The sequence below is a fragment of the Coloeus monedula genome (assembly GCF_965178545.1).
Source record: "Coloeus monedula genome assembly, chromosome: 23".
NCBI lineage: Eukaryota > Metazoa > Chordata > Aves > Passeriformes > Corvidae > Coloeus > Coloeus monedula.
Window position 1 is genome coordinate 7226772 of NC_138803.1, and position 18262 is coordinate 7245033.

Below are 18262 nucleotides of genomic sequence, written 5' to 3' on the forward strand. Positions count from 1 at the left end.
CAGGAACAGGCAAAGGGACAGCCCCTGCCTGGTGGGAGAGGCTGGCCCAGGGCAGAGTCCATGCCCTGGAGGGGGTGCCCCTGCCTGCCACAGCAAGGCCTGTGCTCTACCGTAATCAGGGCACTTAATAGTTCGTAGCCTAAAACAGGGCAAAATTTTCTCCTCCCAGTCCAACAGACACCTTCCTCCCTCACCTGCCTTTCCACAGCACTGGATCCTAGGAAAAAGTTCCACAGGTGATCCTGGAGCCAGGACAGGGATGACACCCAGCTCCAGATGGGGCATGCAGGTCACTGGTAGAGAACAACCAGGATTTACTACTGAAGTGTTCCCAGCCAGCCACATCCAAGCAGCAGGAAATTAATTATACACTTTTTTCCTTAGAAGCAGGGTTGGCTCCCTGCCCTAGCTGTGTGAGCCTCTCCCAGTGGCACTGACTACAGGAACACCCATGTTAGCTGTGGACACAGCCCAGACAGGATCCCCAATGCCCACAAGTGGTGGAGACCAGCAGAGAAGGGCTGAGCACATCCTTCATTGCGGAGGACAAGTGCTCCTCTCAACAGGCATCACCAGTGCTTGGTATGGCAGGAGAGCCCAGGCCCTCCTGCAGCCCTGTCTGACTGAGTCCCACCAGAGACCACCCCACACACAGAGGGGAGCTTGTCTGTACCTACAAAAACTCAGATAACAGGGGCAGCTTCCCAGGGGTGGGTTATTGTCACATGAGCCCATCCCTGCGGTCCACTAGACACCCCAACTATGAAAATACAATTACCCGGCTTTACAATATCACAGCTCAGTAACTACAACATCCTCTTGTACAAAATACTCCCCTGGCTTTATAATCTACAGTATTTAAAAACAAACAAACAAACAAACAACAATCCAGGCTGCTTTATGAGATATTTAGGCTAAAAAAAGGCAAAAGGGGCCTTGCAGACAAGGGAGAGCAAAGAGAGTAGCTGCAATGCAGGCCCTGAACCTGCCACAACTCCCTCAAGACCACCTTCATTTAACTCCTCATTTAGTTTTAGCCCCACACAGGTGTGGTCTCACTCAGCTCAGAAGGAAACAGCACAAAGAAACAGCAAGAGCATCTGCACATCACTCAAGACTTTTAAATGCATGTCCCTCCACTTCACAATCAAGGGAGTGCTCAAGGATTTTTACAGGTTCTAAAACCAGAGTGCACCACTATGCTGTAGCCATCCCAGCTGCTAACCAAAGCCTCCTCTTCCAGCTGAAAAGGGGCATCTTACCCTCTCAGTACGTGTCCAGCTTCCACAGGGTGCTGGAGCAGCAAGTGGAGCCAGGCCCTGCCACAGGCCCACTCACCCTCTCCCCAAAATTGACCCTAAATCTATGTGATCTGGCATACAGAAATCACACTTCTAAGAAAGAAGTTCAACATTTGATGGGTAAATTGTAAAAAAACAAGTTTATTTGAAAAAACTCAGCCTCTTAACATGAATTCTGATCAACATTTACTAGAACTTGAGAGCCATTAACCTGCTCCACATACATTGAGATATTTTCCAACACTAAAAATAAAAAATAAATACATACAAATACTTTCCTCCCCTTTACGTGTCCTAGATGTGAGAGGTTCAGCATCCACCGCCTTAAGATCTCAGTTGAACAGAAGCAAGTAAAAGAGGTTTCTCTAACAGATAAAAGAGCAAAAGCAGAAAAAGTCTCAGGGATGTACCATCTCCACCCACTTCACCACTCTGCCCAGGGCAGGCACCCAAAACACTTGGCTGGATGGGGCTCCAGTGGAAACCCGCCCCACAGGCAGGATGGGGTAGCACGGCCAACAGCAGCATCAATACCAGCACCCCAACCAGAGCCCATTTCACATCACCCAGCACTGGGCTGAGAATAGGCACTACTGAGGCAGAGTGGGGAGGCAGGGGGGACCCCAACACTCCCCAAGGAAGGCTTGGGCAAGCAGGGCTGCCATGGCCCTGGAGTGGGTGACACTGCACAACAAGAACTGCAGCTGTCTTTCTTTAACCTGAATATCCCATGAGAGAACAGCTACAAAACCAGGGATTTTAAAGAACTACAGTAGCTAAAGTGTTTTCAAAACATACCTAAAGACCACCTACAGAGCCAGGAGGCATTGGGCACAGGGGTTGAGGAGCACCTTGCCCCGTGCCTGCATCTCCCCCCTCCCCCCCAAACAGAGGGCCTGCAGTAAGAAGCGTGTGAAGCAGTATTCATCCAGGGCTGGCCCTGAAGCCCATCATGCTTCAACAAATCCAGTATCCTGCTTTTTATGGCTTTTTAAAAACAAAACTCCCCAAAACACACACATATCCCCCCACCCCCCAACCCCAAGCAGAATACAGAGCTAAAGCACAGTTTAGAGTTAAGGCTCATCCAGATTCAACTAGATATGGAGACTGTAAGGCACATATTAGTACATTCATGTTACTGTTAAAAAGCCAGACTATAAAAGCCCCCCTGCCGCTGGACACATGAGGATACTGCACGTATAGTCCTGTTACCTTTGTTGAACACAGATGGAAAGACAATTCAGAGCCTGTTTAAAAATGAACACCCGGTTTAAACACTTCTCACAGCCACCCAGCGCCAGCAGAGCTCTGCCCTGGCCGCCGCACCAGGGCAGCAGCGCTTCCCCAACACTCCGGGATTAAGACCGGTCCCTCACATGCGGCTCTCCTCCTCTTTGACACCATCCTCCACACTCTTCTGAGATGAGGGTGCCACGTCATTGTTTGCCTCTTTCTGCTTCTCAGCCTCGTCAATGTTGGTCTCCTCCTCCTTCCCTTCGTTCTTCGCCTTTTCCTCTGCCTTTTGCTCCTTTGCTACCAGGCGATAGTTGATGCCCATCCCGATGAAGAGGTAGATCCCGGAGATGATCAGGACAACCCCGCAGGCCCAGTAGGTGTACTTGTAGTCACCATACATGTCATTGAGCTTCCCTAAGAGACAAGAGAGGGGACAATTTAGCAAGATGCCCCCAGAGCAGCTCCAGGTCACGGAGATGTTCTCAAGAGCAGCCCAAGCCCATCACCCTCACCTTCAGGCAAGGACCTGTCCCACATTCCTTTATCCCTTGCTCTCCCCACCCTGTGCCAGGGGTTCAGACCCCACTTCCTCAGATACTGGGGTGGTCTCCTGACTGCTGCCCCAGTGCCAAGGGCTGCCCATGGCTCAAGGGAATCCACCACCACTTAGCAAGTCCAGATAGGACAGCCTGAGTAAAAGAATCATAGAATCGTTAAGGTTGAGAAAGACCTTTAAGATCATCAAGTCCAATCACCAACTGAGCACCACCCCATTAAAACCATGTCCTCAAGTGAGTTCTCCAGGCACAGCACACCCTACCTAGCATAGGGGGTCCCAGAAGCACAGGGCAGCATTCCACGATGGTCACCAGGCCAACAGCACTGGAGAACCGCTGAGCTCCCACCAGGTCCATCAGGGTCTCAAACAGGATGGAGCTCAGCCAGCCAAAGGCAAAGCCAAAGAAGCCAGCATAAATGCAGAAGCCAGCATAGGTGGTGGACATCGGGGCCAAGAGGTGGCAAACCCCATTGTAAATCACAGAGATGGCGAAGAAATACTGGATGCGGGGTCTGATCCACTTGGTATTTGCCACCAGTCCCATGGAAGGTCTGGCCACCATGTCCACAAAGGCCAGTATGGAGAGCAGGAAGGCTGCAGACTCACTAGCAATCTTCTTGCTCTTTGCATAATTGCTGAGGAAGACCAAGGGAGCGAACAACCCGAAGAACATGATTACATTGCCTGATAGATAGAGCAGGAAGCCCCTGTGTGTGAATAGAGACAGGTCCAAGAATTTGTTGATTGTCTGGAAGAATGAGCTCTTCTGTTTCTTGGCCTTTCCATCAATGAGGTCCGTGCTGGTGTCACCATCATCCTTTTTTCCTGCCTTCCCAGCCTCCTGCTGCACTTCTTTATTGGCCTCTTTCTTCAGCTGATCCGGCTTGGGACCTATGGGCCGCATCAGGGATCCAGCCACACAGCAGTTCAGCAGGAGGCCACCCAGGATGAGGAAGCTGCCACGCCAGCCAAATATGCCGAAGAAGAGCTGGTTGATGGGTGCCAGGGTAGAGAGGAAGACAGGACTGCCTGCCATCGCCAGCCCATTGGCCAGTGGACGCTTCTTGAAGAAGTATTTGCCGATCATGGTTAAGGCAGGATTCAAGTTGAAGGCAAGTCCGAGGCCTGCAGGAGAGAAATAAGGGGCTCAGGGCTTGGACACCCCCAGCAGCACCTGGCAGAAGGGCTGGTGGGACAAGCGGGGTTCACAGCTCCATTTCCAATTTGGAATCATGGAATCATTTAGGTTGGAAAGCCCTCCAAGATCATGGGGTCCAACCATTCCCTCAGCACTGCCGGGTCCACCATTAACCCATGTCCCCAAGTGTGACATCCACATGCTTTTTGAACACTTCCAGGGTGGGACCAGTGCCCCAGACAGTCCATTCCAACACCTCACCACCCACTTCCCAGCTGCATGAGCAGGAGTCAGCCCCTGCTGCCAGCTACAGAAAAGGCACCCAGGCACTGACAAGAACCAGATTTTATGCAAATTCAGACACATCAACTACTAATTACTGGGTTGAAGTTGCTCCTTCCACTGCCCCACTAGGGTAGAGCTATCACTTACCCCCTATGACCCCAACACAGAAGTAGAGCTCCTCCACTGTGTTGCAGAAGGAGGCTGCGATCAGCCCACAGCCGGAGAGGCAGCCGCCTGCGATCATGATGGGCCGGCTGCCGTACTTGTTCACCAGGATGCTGCTGATGGGACCTGGGCAAACAAAGGAGATGCATACAGAGAGGAGTTATCTTTGCATGAGAGACAGAACACACATGCACAAGCACACTGCAGCTTTACTGCCAGAGGATTCCAGCTTTCACATGGTGATGCTTCTCCCAGTGAGGGAATGAGGGAAGGGGAAAGGGCAGGAGGTTCAGAGGCAGATGGAGATAAGAGAGTCACAGAGTGGTTTGGGTTGGAACAGACCTTAAAGATCATCTTGTTCCAACTCCCTGCCATTGGCAGGGACACTTTCCACTAGAACAGGTTGCTCCAAGCCCCATCCAGTCCAGCTTTGAACATTTCCAGGGATGGGGCAGCCACAGCTTCTTTAGGCTTCTCTGTGCCAGGGCCTCATCACCCTCAGGGAAGATTTTCTTCCTACTACCTAATCTAAACTAACCATAAGAGAGAGAGAATTGTTGGAGCGCAGAAAGCCTTGACTTCTCTGAGCAAGTTGCCTTGGAGCTGCCTAGGCACCAGCTGCCCCCAGAGACAGGGCTTTGGGACAGGCTGAAGCCACCTGCCCCATGCTGTACTCTGCCCTACTTGCAGCCACCCACCCACCATGGGCTGGGATCCCAGCAACAAAGCAAGTGCACATCTCTTGCCAGAGGTTTCTTATTAAGACTGGACAAAGCTGTGAGGAAACATCTTCTCTGGGTGCAGATGAAGCTCCCCAGGGCTTGGGGAGAAGCAGCACTGCCCCAGGAGAAGGGGTGCTTCTGTTTTCACTGCCACCCCTAAGGCAGACAGGGCCCAATTGTCCATTTAAGTGCTTCACTATCAGGAGCTTTAATCCAAAGCAAACAGTGATTAGATACTGCCAAGCATGCTCTACAGACACTAAAACATATTTAAATACACTGAATGAACATCCATTGAATATTAACAGACCTTGCTTTGCTATTAACAGACAGAGGTTGTCAACATGTTATTCATGGGTCCTCGGATGGTACTTGACCTTTTTGCCCAGTTTAAACAAAGCCTGGAGCAGGTTACAGGAGACTTGGCGCTGCAGAGGCTGCCCCCAGCCCCACAGCATTCTGCTCCCTGCATCTAGAGTGCTACCAGAGGCTCTAACTCAATGCCACCAGGAATGGGCCATGGCCCTGGTCCTCTGAGAGGCAGCAGCAGCAGCAGCAGCAGCCGGGAGCTGCCACATCACAAGTCCCACAGACTTCCCCACAGAGCACTCAGCACTTTGCAAAACCTGGACCTTGAACTCAGCAAATGTGATACCCCTGAACAGAGTCTAAAGGCAACCACTGCCTTTCCTCTGGGAAGTCCACCTGGGAGCAGCAGGCTCCGAAGGGCAATGGGCAGGAAGCCACCCAGCTGGGCAGTGCCAGGTACCCTGGGGCAATTTCCCCCCCACCTTTTTTTTTTTTTTTTTAAGGAAAATAATCCACACCCACTCCTATTTTCTATATTCACATGAAGCATTTTGGACTAAACATTACATGATGTAACTTGATTGCCAAAAAAATATAAGTAATGGAATCTAATCCCCACATGGAGCTGACAAAGGGGCATTTGACACCATGACATCCATGCATCCTGATGGTGACTGCACAGGGCAGCTGTAGGGTGTGTGCTGCTTCATCACACCTAGCCCTGCCCAGGACAGGAACTGCCGCAGCTCTGTGAGATTCCATCAGCCCAGAACGTTCTTCCAGAGTATGAACTACTTTTTTGGCCTCCAAAAAACGAGGTGTCCTAGGAGACAGGGAAAATGGGATGCACACTGAGACTGCTCCAGTGCAATTCAAACTCTGTAAAGGGTCTGGTTTCAGGAGGGAATGAGTGGGGCAGCAGCAATTCCTGTGCTCCAGCAGCTGGGGGATGAATAACAGAAAATCCTGAGATGGAAGTGATCCTCAAGGATCGAGTCCAACTCCTGGCTCTGCACAGGACAACCCCAACAATCCCACCCTCTGCCTGAGAGCACTGTCCAAAATGCTCCTGGAGCTCTGGCAGCCTTGGGGCTGTGACCACTGCTCTGGGAAGCCTGTTCAGTACCTGACCACCCTCTGGGGGAAAAAAATGCACCCAGGTCAATCTAGGGTACTCTCTGCATCCCTGCCACCAGCATACAGGCAAGTGGTTCAAAATCAGCAGCTGCTGGGATTTAATGGCAACAGCTCAGTGGAAGCAGGAGAGACAGTATCAGCATGGAGGGAGGGGGACATGGGGAGAACCACAACTCCAGGACTGGAAGAGGGAGTTCTTATCCCTGCTGCCAGGCAGCTCCAGACAGTGCCCCCAGAGGAACCAGCTCTGAGCTATCAAGAGAGGAGGAATGGCCCAGATTGGGTCTCATTAAGGCAGTTACACGGTTTACAAGCTTGTTACAACATTGGAGCAGGGAAATGTGCTGGTCGCTTCGGTAGCTGAGCGAGGACAAAGCAGAGCCTGTTCCCTGCAAAGGAAAAGCCTCGTGCTCAGCCGGGAGCTGACGTCAGCTCCTTTGGATGCACAAATGCAACAAGGCTGTGGGCAGCTTGCCAGCTGGGGACTGGCAGCAGGACAAGCTCCCATTTGCCTCTGAAGTGGCCACAACAGCAGGCTCAAAGTGTTTCTTTCAGCCCAGCACAACGCTGTGTTTGCAGGCACATACAAGACCCCAGGGTCTGGAGACCATGCTCTATGTGCTCCTCACCCATTAAAAACATGCATAAAGCACCCAGCTTGGGAATTAAAAGCCTTCAAAAGGCAGCTTCTGAAGGACAGGAGGGGGAAACTGTTCTAGCTTAGGTGGGTTTGCCTTATTCTGCTCATGTCTCTGTACTTCCAGTGCACACTGCCATCCTCAAACAGCACAAGCTGCCTGTGGCACTGCTTGGCACCAGCAAGGAGTAACATGCAGCACGAGGCTTCAGTGCACTCCAAACACAACTGAGCTGACAAGAAACTGGAGACAGATCCCTAGATACACCCACTGCTCCCTGAATTGAAAAAAAAAAAAAAAATTTAAAAATATCAATGTCTTATCCAAAAGAAAGTGCCCCCAAGAGCAGGGCTGCTACATGTGGCACAGCAGCTCCCCGACCTTCAGGAGGGTGCTGGGAGCAGACACAGCATCCACAGCCCACTGTAACAAGGACAAGGGCAGAATTACACAAGTCATAATTCCCCGGAAAGATTTTACAGCTTTGTGGAGGAGGACAGATTAACCTGGTTTTTGCATTCTGGGCATTAAATGGAACTTTTTGAGCAACCTCCTTTAAGAAAACTCATTAAAGGAGGTTTTGCTCTCACATAAGGAAAGAATTCCAACTTTTAGCGAAGTTTTGTTTGTTGTCACTACAGCCAGGTGGGAATCACAGCCCCAGCAGGAGAGCTGCATCTTGTGCTGTGATACAGGAACACATATACCACTGCCTCCAGCCCACTTACCTCCTGCATACATAACAGCCAGCATGATGGAGGAGATCCAGGAGACTTTGCTGCTGGACGCATTGAAGATGACCTCAATCTCCTTGAAGAACACTGTGATGGATTTGGGGAAGGCATAGGAAAACCCAATGGAGATGAAGGCTCCGATGACCACAGCCCATCCCCATCCTCCTTCAGGAGGAGTGTATCCTACAGGGCCTCCGATGGCCGGTGGCATCTTCAATCAAGTTGGCGATGACTCCGTTGGGGATCAAAGACCTGCAAAGGACAAAGTGTTGCATCAGCTGAAAGCAGAATCCCTGCTCCTGGCATACAACTGCATGGCTCAAGCTCTGTTAGCAAGGCTGGCACTGCACCAGTGCCCCCACCACCTTCAGGAAAGCTGATCTGTGAGGTGAAAGCACCCTAGGATCACCAGCACACTGGGCCACCCCAAACTACATGCTCAGATTGCAGTTGGCCTTTAAGAGCCCTAGTCATCACACATTTGTAAGCGACAAATTTAAGACATGACACCCTGCCCTAAGCTGGAAAGGGCAGGCAGTGTCTGTGACAGCAGCCAGGGCTCATCTGCATGGGCAGAGATCCCACAGCATCTCCAGGAGCACAACCCCAGCACTGCAAACTCCCAGGAAGCCCCAGGCCACCTGGAGCAGGAACAGCACACCAAGGTTATTAAACACAGACACACTGAGAAGTAAATCACCATGCATGAGCCAAATAGGACACCCCTATTTCTGCTGAGAAAGGGCAGTTGGGTGTCACAGCACACCCACCACCCCTAAAGGTCAGGGGCTGTGGCTAAACTTAGTCTGAGAGGTGACTAAGGAAGGCTCCTATATGCCACCAGGGAAGGGGGAGGTGGATCCACACAGAGCAGTCCCAGCAGAGCCTGGTTCCCTGGCAGTTTGGCCCTGGCAGGGCACCTCCTGACCCAACTGCATCCAAATCCTCCTCCTTGAGCAAACAGGCTATGGCAGGTTTCACAAAGCACCCAAGTATAAAAACAATTCACCTAAAAAGCTCAAAACCAGAAGTGACTAGAAAGCAAAATAAACAGGGAAATGTCATTCAGGCTTGCTGAAGTGTGGAATCCCCTCAGAGAGGCTGAGCAGGGGAGCGATCCAGAGGCCGTCAGGGTCAGGCTGCTCATGCATGGGCCCATGCTGCAGCACAGCTGGATCACACTCCAGAGCTGCCATTACTCCAAATGAAGGCTGGTCCAGGCAGCCGAGAGCAGCACAAGCCATCCCAGCAAGGAACCATAACCAGGGCAGCTGCTCACAAACAAGGCTCACAACATCCAAAGCAACAGAAATCCACCACCAGCTCCAGAACTCCTGTGCACCCCCAGGGATTTTAGAAGGCACTTTCTGATGCACTGCAGTCCTCCCTGGCCTCACAGCCAGAGATACCCTCACCTTGCCTGCCCATATTAAACACCCCCAGCCAAGGGGCAACATTAGGCTCCTTCACCAGAGTCCACCTCTCACTCCATAGCTCTCTGCTGCTCAGGTTTGCACTTGAAGAAAAAGCCACCTTCGAGCAGGGGAGACTTTTCCAGAGCTCCTGAGGTCATACCAGGCAGAGGGGACAACTTCAAAGCAGTGTGGTGCTGGCTCAGAGAGGTGCAGCCTCCTATTTATAGCCTACATCCGCCCCAGCTCGCAGCAATTACAATCTCATCCATGGCTGCTGACATGCCAGCATCTACCTGGCACATCCCTAGAGCACACACTACAGAACTATGGGATCCTGCCTTTTCACTCACTTCATGTCACTTGGGCGCACATCCAAGGCTGGGATCCCAGTGTCTCAGATGAAGCGCAGCTGGTGGCTCAGAGGCATGGGGAGATCCTGCTCCTACCTGGCACTGGAGGTACTGGCAGCAGTTATCTGATACAGCACCAGGTTTGCCAGAGCCACCTGACACCTGGCTGTGCTCAGGTGATGCCCCAGACCCACACAGGGTGAGAGGAAGCAAGGCACAGGAGGACAGTTTCTGTAAGCTGCTAAGACTGGTTTAGCCTGACCCAGACAATGATTTTTCACTGGCAGGGTATTTTCCTGCATCCTGGCCAGTGCAACACATGACCATCACGAGCAGCTCCAAGCCACCCGCCACTCCAACAAAGGAATCATTGACAAGACGCTGCCCCTGGCACGTCCACAGCTGAACTATGCCCAGGAGCCAGAACCCGTTTTTTCTGATTTCCTCTCTGGGACTCACCAGGATGAGCCCATATCTATGGTGTCCAGCTGCAGGCAGACCCCCAGGCCAACACACACCTGTGGGGACCCACCCAGGATGTGCAGCCACCAACAGAAGTGCCAGGCTCCACAGAGACTCCCGATGGCAGTCCAGTGTCTTGGAACACAGAGCAGCCCACCCACCCACCATGAGCACTGGGAATTGCTGAACATCCCCTCCCCACACAAGCTGCACGCTGGAGTTTCAGCTACCTCTTGCTTTGAGTCACACTGAGCTTTCACACCCTTCAGTGAACCTTAAAGTATCATCCAACCACACTGATTTATCCAAAACATTTTTGAAAGCTGAAACTACCAGGTGTTGGCTATAAAAACTCCCAGCAAGGAATATAATCTACTTGTGAGCACTAATTAAAACTACAGACAATAAAAGCCATGCAAGGCAAAGGCTGAGGCGGTGGGGTTCTGATGAGACACTGGGGATTTTTCCCTTTTGTTCCTGAGACATATACACTGGTTCAATTCTTCCACTGCTCCAAAATGACTGTGGCTTGGTTCACTTATTTTTTCTTCCCCTACAAGCAGCATTCCTCCTCCTGCAGGTGCTGAGGTGGCATCTCTCTGTAAAATAAAAGGCTTCTGGCAGGTTAGACATGACCTCTCTTGCATTGCTGCGGCACAATGAAAAACCTTGAGCTGAACAAGGTTTTGAGACCAAAGATTCCCAAAGTCTGACGCCAGAGAGTTTAGACGAGGAGTTCTGCATGCCACAACACTTTTCCCTGACTCACTGAAAATCCTTATTAAGAAAGACCAGTTTTAGAAAGCCCATCCTTCAACCACATTAGGTTTCTTGACAATTTCCTCCTTGCCCCCACAAAGAAGTAGTTTCAAACAAGTGAGGAAAAAAGATAAAGCACGCGTAAGGCAGCCAGCCCAACTGGAAAGATTCCCTCTTTTGCAAAAAGGTAAATTAAAAAAAAAAAAAAAAAAAAAAAGACACTCAAAATACATAGTTATGACATTTTCAGCTCTGTTTTGGAAGAGCTGCAACATGTAAGACATGATTAGAAATCAAATTCACAGCTGCCAGGCAGCCAGCTACGGTTCGCCCTATCAGGAAATAAAATAACCATATTTGCAGTAATTAAGACTGATGTAACCAAGTAATGACTGTGAGTATCACATCTGCTCCCCATAAAAGTCCTGACTAATCTGCAGGAATGAGTAGCCTACAGCCACCCTCCTCTGCACCGCAGTAGTGAGAGCAGGAATCAAGGCAATGAGGATGGTATCACCTTGAAACAGATCCCACAAGAGACTAAAGCCCTTCCATCTCCCAGATCCCACCCACAAGCAGTTATCCTTTCTCCAACCGGGCCTGGAACAGTATGATTTCAAGACTTTTAGTTACATAATGCAGTAAATTGCTGCGCTTTTCAAAGCTCAGACTGGCAGGACTCCAGCACAGAAAGACAGAGGCTCACATTTATAAAGCGCTGCAAATGCCCCAAAGTATTTCTGGGGCCAAAACTTCATAGAAGTGGCTCACACCGCTCCTTTTTGGGGTCAAAGTAAGAGGGACATCCCCCCACCCAAACAGATGCCCTCCCCAGGCACAACACACCCCTGCCTCTACTCACACATCCCTCCAGCTCAAGGCTTCTCTACTCTGGGCATACACTCAGCAGCATCTGCTGCCCTTTGAGCTCACAAAGCCTTTCCCACGGAGCAGGGATCTCAGAGTGCCTGGGGGCTGGAGCAGGGCAGGCAAGGAGCCTCAACTCTTGCTCCCATGGAGCAGGACAGGCAGAGAGCCCCATATCTTTCTCCCACAACCCATCATCAGCCTGTCCACACAAGCTTGTGCTGCTGCCAGCAGAGGTTCATCTGGCATCTTCGCAGGTGTGAAGTCCACAGTGGCTCATCCCAGCCCTGCTGTCTTTGCTTCCTGCTGTCTGTTCCTCCTGTGCTCCCCCAGGTTCTGAGGTGGACATAGCAACGTCCAGAGCAGGATCTCCACGGCAAAAAGACGTCCAGGGATATCCCAGCTATCCAACGGCCATTTAGGCCTCTCATGCCTTCATCAGCTGGACCCAGTCTTTGGCCTGTGATTGCCAACACTGAAACACCTAGGCCAAGCAGGATGGGCACAAAGCTGCTCCTTGCTAGCAGCACAGATCGCACTCCCTGAGAGGGCTCCTCCCTCAAGCCTGCAGCAGAAAGGGGGATGCTGCTCCCCAGGAGCCCGTTCCCATCAGCCTCAGCCCAAAGAACCAGCAAGGATTAGCCACATCCACCCCTCCCAGCACAACCTCCCAAGCCCAGCTCACCACAAGAGGCTCTTCCAGTGCTCAGCACAGGGCCATAAACATCCATGGGACATTTGCCCAACATGGTGAGCTGGCAGGCCCCCAACATCCCTTCTGATCCCTGAAACTGAGATCTCATGCTGGGGAAACGAAGGGGCTGGCAATCACCAGCTGTTCACAGCCAATAACACTCTATAGCTTCAAATTTGGCCTTTTTCTGGCCTGAAGTAAGAGGAAATAGAGATTGTCAGGAGTTGAGACACCACTTTAACCAGTTCTAAGTGGGTTTAGAGCATTATGCACAGAGCTGTAATTCCATCGGGCACCCACAGCAGGGGTTTAACCTGGCAGCACATGGCCTACGTGACTCCCAAGCGCTTCCAAGGGCTCTGTACCAGGACAATAGTCAATTGAGGCCCTGCTCAGCCCCAGCCTTTGCTGCTGGGGTGAGCCAAGGTCAGCAGCACATGCAGGGCTCACTCAAGGCCAGCAGCCCGCACAGGCAAGCTCAAGGTTTTGGCCAGAAGCAGCCCAGCCCACTCAGTGCTTCTTCCCACCAGGGATGGCCAACACACCCCCAGACATGCCCTGGTCTGCCGGCCCGGTGAGCCAACACCAGCGCGCAGACAGACAGACGCCACGGGACACGGCCTTGGCAGCTGCCCTCCTCCAGCTCCCCCACTGGCAGCACGAGCCTCAACCTGCAGAGGCACAGATCATCCTGCTCACCCCACCAGGCAGGACCACAGGCTTTCCCCGGACAGTCACAATTGGTCTCGCTGGTGGACACAGCCCCTCAGCCCCCAAAACACTCCCAGCACGGCACAGAGCACAAAAGGCCGCAAGCTGCCCTGCAAAGTGAGAAATTGGGATAGTTTGTTGGCAGCTTTGGGGGAAGCCAACCAACCAGAGAGATGAGCAGCTATTTGCATCCACCAGAGAAGCTCCCATCTGGGGCTGCCGTGCCTGACTGTTAGCATCAGCAGTGCTCAGTAAGGAACAAGCATCTTACTGATACGAGAAAGCATGAAATCAAGCTTAAGCAACCTACCAACAAGCCCAAGGGAGAAAGCCTGGCTTATTTCTACACCAGAGCCTGTCTGTGGTCATGGCTCTTCTACAGCCCTCTGACCCAAAACCCTGCAGCCAGAGGGGTTTGCAGGCCAGTTACAAGAACATTACGTGAATCAAGCAGCTCTTGCACGTAGACTGGACTCACATCAGCTTCAGCCCCCAGCACAGCACCCAGAGTCCCCTCTCTAACTGTTCCCCCACCCCCATGGAAAGGGATTCCCTGGCAGCACCAGCTGCCAGCCAAGCCCCTCAGTCTCAGGAGGGGACAGAGGGTGCTCAAGCCCCTGTAGAGCATTTCCCAGTTCCACCCTGAGCACAAGTCATACGCCAGGACACAGAGTTGATCCTCCCCGCACCAGCAGTGCTCAGGAACGCTCCCAGGACACCCCGTGCCCGCCCGGAAATCCTCAGAATGAGAAAAATGTGGTATGGAATAGCATCGGCATTCTTTCATTAGACACCCGCAACACCAGCCAGAGACAGCTCCGCACGTCTTGGCAAAGCAAGGGGCTGCAAAATCCCAAAAAGTCACAGTCATCACCATCAAACAGAACTGGCTGTCCCTTCCCTAAGAGCAGGAGTCTGAATTTTGATCCCAGCCACTGCCACATTATTGCTACCTTCAAGCCCTCAAACCACAGATGAGGAAGCACCAGGATAGAGGTGGGACATGCACACCAAGGACGCAAAAGCACAAGGGTGGAGGCGGGAGAGGAGGTCACACCAAGGACCCAGGAGCACAGGGATGGAGGTGGGACACTCACATCGAGGACCCAGCCCTCAAACCAGGACCAAGGCAGCACTGGGATGGAGGCAGGAGAGGCAGTCACACCGAGGGCCCAGTAGCACTCCAGAGATTGTGGTTTCTGTAATTAACTACAGCCCCACATGGATTTTCCTTGGCTACAGAACAACTACTCTGCAGAAGCTCTAAGGGCACATCTGAAAGTGAGTCATACCGATACCAGTGGTGAGAGGCTCCCACTTTCTTAAGTCTGTTATAGGCTGATTCCAGAGGAGGAAATAGGAAAAGCCATAAAAGCGCAACAATAGATTTGCACTACAGGGCTTAATGAGATGCACCTCCCAAGCCTACGTGCAGCTTTTCAACTCCTCATAAAGGAGATACAGAAGGACAGCATGAAAGTCACTGGGTATTTTCCACCTTAGCTGCCAGATAAATCAGGCCAACTGTGCCAAAAAGGAGTCAAGAGAAAGCACATGCGACCGTTCACACTTTTTCCAGGTAACACCTCATGGAAGGGAACCATGTTTCACACCTTCCAAGGGGCCAGGACAGCCACAGGCAGCCCCATGACTTTGGGGCAGAGAGATTTGCCATACACTAGCAGGATTTGTCTGTAATTAGGAGGTCTATCACCCCAGCCATTCATCCAAGACCAAAAAAGTCCCTTCCCAACAAAGGCACCATCAGGGGCTTGGGGAGTTTCTTTACACCCAGCACACGCCAGCAACATGTTTCCTGCCCGTTTCTCAGCACTGCTCCTTTCCTTCCAGACACAGCCAAGGAAACTTCAGTGCAAAGACTCGAGGGAGAATCCAACAGCACTTAATGACCTCGCTTAGCATGAAAATGGGATGCCTGTGCACCACAAAAAGACTTAAGACTCACAGAAAGGCACAAAACCAGAATTATTATACCTGTTTTCTTGTGATTGGAACTAAGAAAACCCACCTTTTTCCTCAGAAGAAACTTAAAGCCGGAGAACATGAGTAACCGTGGTGCAAAAGGTCCATCCATAAAGGGCAACGTGTGAGCACTCAGGCCATTTACTGTTCCAGGACACAAATCCCACCTCTTCTGCCGCAAATACAATTCACAATTTCATCCTGATCCTCCTGTTCACACTCCGTCCCCTTTGCCTGGATCAGCTTTCAAACCCTCAAGTGTTGTTCATTCCTCCATGATGCATTTGTGCACCCTTCAGCTGCAGTACTCCTGCCTGACCTGCAACACCCACCCTGGGTGAAGCATCCCAGCAGCATGTCTGGAGCCTAGCCCCACTGAGCTCCCCGAGCATCTCACCCTGGGGCCAGCAAACACCTGCCAAAGGCCACCAGGCTTCAACCAGAACAGACCCCAGGATCAGAGCAGGTAGGTGCTGGCTCTGGGAGCGTTCTGACAGCCCCTTGCTGCCCAGCGAGTGTGAGCTACCACCAGCCACCAGTGTACTCCAGCAGTCCCAGCTTTCTGCTGCCGGTCACCGCAACACCTCGCCGGCTGAGTGATTCACACACTGGAGGCTGGGTGCGCGCCCGAAACACGTATGACACCATCAAGACCTTACTGCCACCTCCTCTCTGAGCAAGGCAGAAACAAGCGTTAAAGGCGCCTTTCCTGGTGCCACAGCACGGTTCCGCAGTCCATCCCGCAAAGCCAACAGGGGATCACGGTGCTGAAGGACTTGGGTCACTCACCCACCTGAGCATCCTCGAGTGCCCGAGGTCCAGCTCTGAGCACCTACCAAGAGGAATCACCTGAAGGCCGGTATGAGCGGCATCACGATATAGTGCTCACCCAGGTGCTGCGGGCTGCAAGAGTACTCCCCATGGGGACGGGGGGTACCCCCGTGCACCCCAATACCGCAGACCCACTCCCGGGACACGGTTCCCACACAGCTCCCAGGCCCTCCTCGCCTCTATCAAGAGCCAAACATACACAGTAATCACCTCTTCCGTGCACCCCAGCGTTTATCGAGCACCCTCAAACGGTGCGGGGATCGCCCGGGGCGGCCCACAGATACACTGGGGGAGCGGCCGGGCCGAGAGAACGAGGAGCCCCCCGGGACAGGGAACCCCCACTCCGGAGCAGCTGGGCTACCCGGGCTCCCCGAGGTCACCATCATCCATCCTCACCGTTCCCCAGGAGAAGGAAGCCGGGGAAACCCCGACCCCAAGGCGCTACTGCCGGTGAGAGTAGGGACGAAGGCGGTCGGGGCAGGCTACTGTGGGATCCTCACCACGCGGCCATACCAGAGCGGGAAGAAAACATGGCTCCCCCCTCAGCTCGGGGTCGTGGGGAGACCGAAGCGGCGGCTCCAACCCAGCCAGAAATGCCGGTATGGAACCGACCGGCCACCGAACGTACCGGCTACGCGGCCAGCCACCGGGGCGACCCCCAGCCCCGGCAACGGCCCAGGACCATCACCGGCTCCAGGACCCCCAAGCCGGGCCGGGAGCGGCGGCCCCGGGTAGCGCGGAGCCGCCGGAGTGCACGGGGCCCCCAGAGCCGGCGGCCTGACCCGGAGGGCCCCGCTCGCTCGCTCGCTCGCCTGCCCGCCCGTCCCGTCGCGCCACGTGGGCCGCCCGGGCCCTACCTGCTGGTGCCGCCGCTACCGCCGACTGCGGCCGCCCCCGCCCCCGCCGCTATAAGGGGCGGAGGGGCGAGGGGGGGCGGGAGCGGGGCGTGCCCGGCCGAGCACCGCCCCCCCCGCGCCACGTGCGCCTCGCCGGCCCCCCCGACCCCTGCCCGCCCCTGCGAGCCCCACGGCGGGCGGGCTCGGCCGTGCGCCCCGGCACGTACCGCCCCGTGCCCTGTGGGCCCCTGCAGGCGGCGGCGGGACGGGGTTCGGGGCCGAGTGTGCCTGGAGGCCGGGCCGGATGACACTGCCCGGCGCAGCGGCAGCGCGGGACTTCCCTGAACTTGTCCCGCGGAGTGACTCGGCGCAGGAGTTCCACTCGCTGGGCAGGAACAGGAGGTCCCCTTGCCGCTCACTGCCGGGCCCTCATCCCTCCCGGGGGTCCTGCACAGGCTCCCGAGAGTCCTGACCCCACTCTTGGGGTTCCTAGCCTTGCTCCCGGGGGGTCCTGACCCCCCACTCCTGGGAGTCCTGGCCGCATTCCTGGCGTACCTGGCCCTGCCCCCGGGGGTCCTGGACCCCTTCAGGTGCAGAATGCTGCACAGTGCCTATATTAAGACCCATCAGCACTTAAAAATCCATTAAAAATAAAATCCATTGCCTGACGACTGTGCTTTTGTGTTCACCACAACATTTCTGAGCGTTGCCAGCCCGCGCTAGCAGCTGTGCTCCCGTGAAGGTAAGGACTGCCAGGGGGGACATTTGTGATGGATCACAGTTATTTCAGCTGGGCCTTTGTGCCCAGGGATGTGAAGAAGCTGGATGCCTTCACCATTCCACTCAGAATTTGGTTCTGCAGGATAAAACAGTCCCAGGCTCTGCGTACCCAACACCTCAGCATGTGCTACCTTGCTGGTAGCATGCTCCTATCCCAAGCAGAGCTCCTCACCTCTGGATGAAAACCAGCCTATGGCAGCTCTGCATCCCGTGTTCTTCACTCCCCGCGGGTCCCAAGTCCTGCACAAAAGGGACTGTTACGCTGCCGTCTCCCAAAGCCTAATGATGCTACTTGACTTCTGGGTCACATGTCTGATGCTCTAATTTGTTTTACCGACAAAAGAAGA

The 18262-nt window shown here is 53.4% G+C and overlaps 1 protein-coding gene across 2 annotated transcripts; it reads right to left on the minus strand.

Annotated features, from left to right (window-relative positions):
• Positions 1–1422: 1422 nt before the first annotated feature.
• SLC16A1 (solute carrier family 16 member 1) lies at positions 1423–17251 on the minus strand. Of its 2 annotated transcripts, none has more exons than XM_082296314.1 (5): positions 17157–17251; positions 8222–8479; positions 4670–4813; positions 3361–4224; positions 1423–2954 (listed from the first exon to the last, which is right to left on the minus strand). In XM_082296314.1, the coding sequence occupies exons 2-5, from the start codon at positions 8436–8438 to the stop codon at positions 2677–2679; spliced, it is 1503 nt and encodes a 500-aa protein (XP_082152440.1). In that variant the 5' UTR covers positions 8439–8479; positions 17157–17251; the 3' UTR covers positions 1423–2676. The 2 variants fall into 2 exon arrangements, with proteins under 2 accessions (XP_082152440.1, XP_082152441.1); XM_082296315.1 differs by lacking the exon at positions 17157–17251 and adding an exon at positions 10945–10968.
• Between the last annotated feature and the right edge of the window lie 1011 nt (positions 17252–18262).

What these genes read in the sequence shown, in the direction of transcription:
- SLC16A1 (XM_082296314.1), bottom strand. Translation starts at nt 8,438, where the DNA reads ATGCCACCGGCCATCGGAGGCCCTGTAGGATACACTCCTCCTGAAGGA. An exon ending in GGCTGTTATGTATGCAGGAG is followed by an intron (nt 4,814 to 8,221) that starts GTAAGTGGGCTG and finishes TTGTTTGCCCAG; the next exon opens with GTCCCATCAGCAGCATCCTG. An exon ending in CTGTGTTGGGGTCATAGGGG is followed by an intron (nt 4,225 to 4,669) that starts GTAAGTGATAGC and finishes TCTCTCCTGCAG; the next exon opens with GCCTCGGACTTGCCTTCAAC.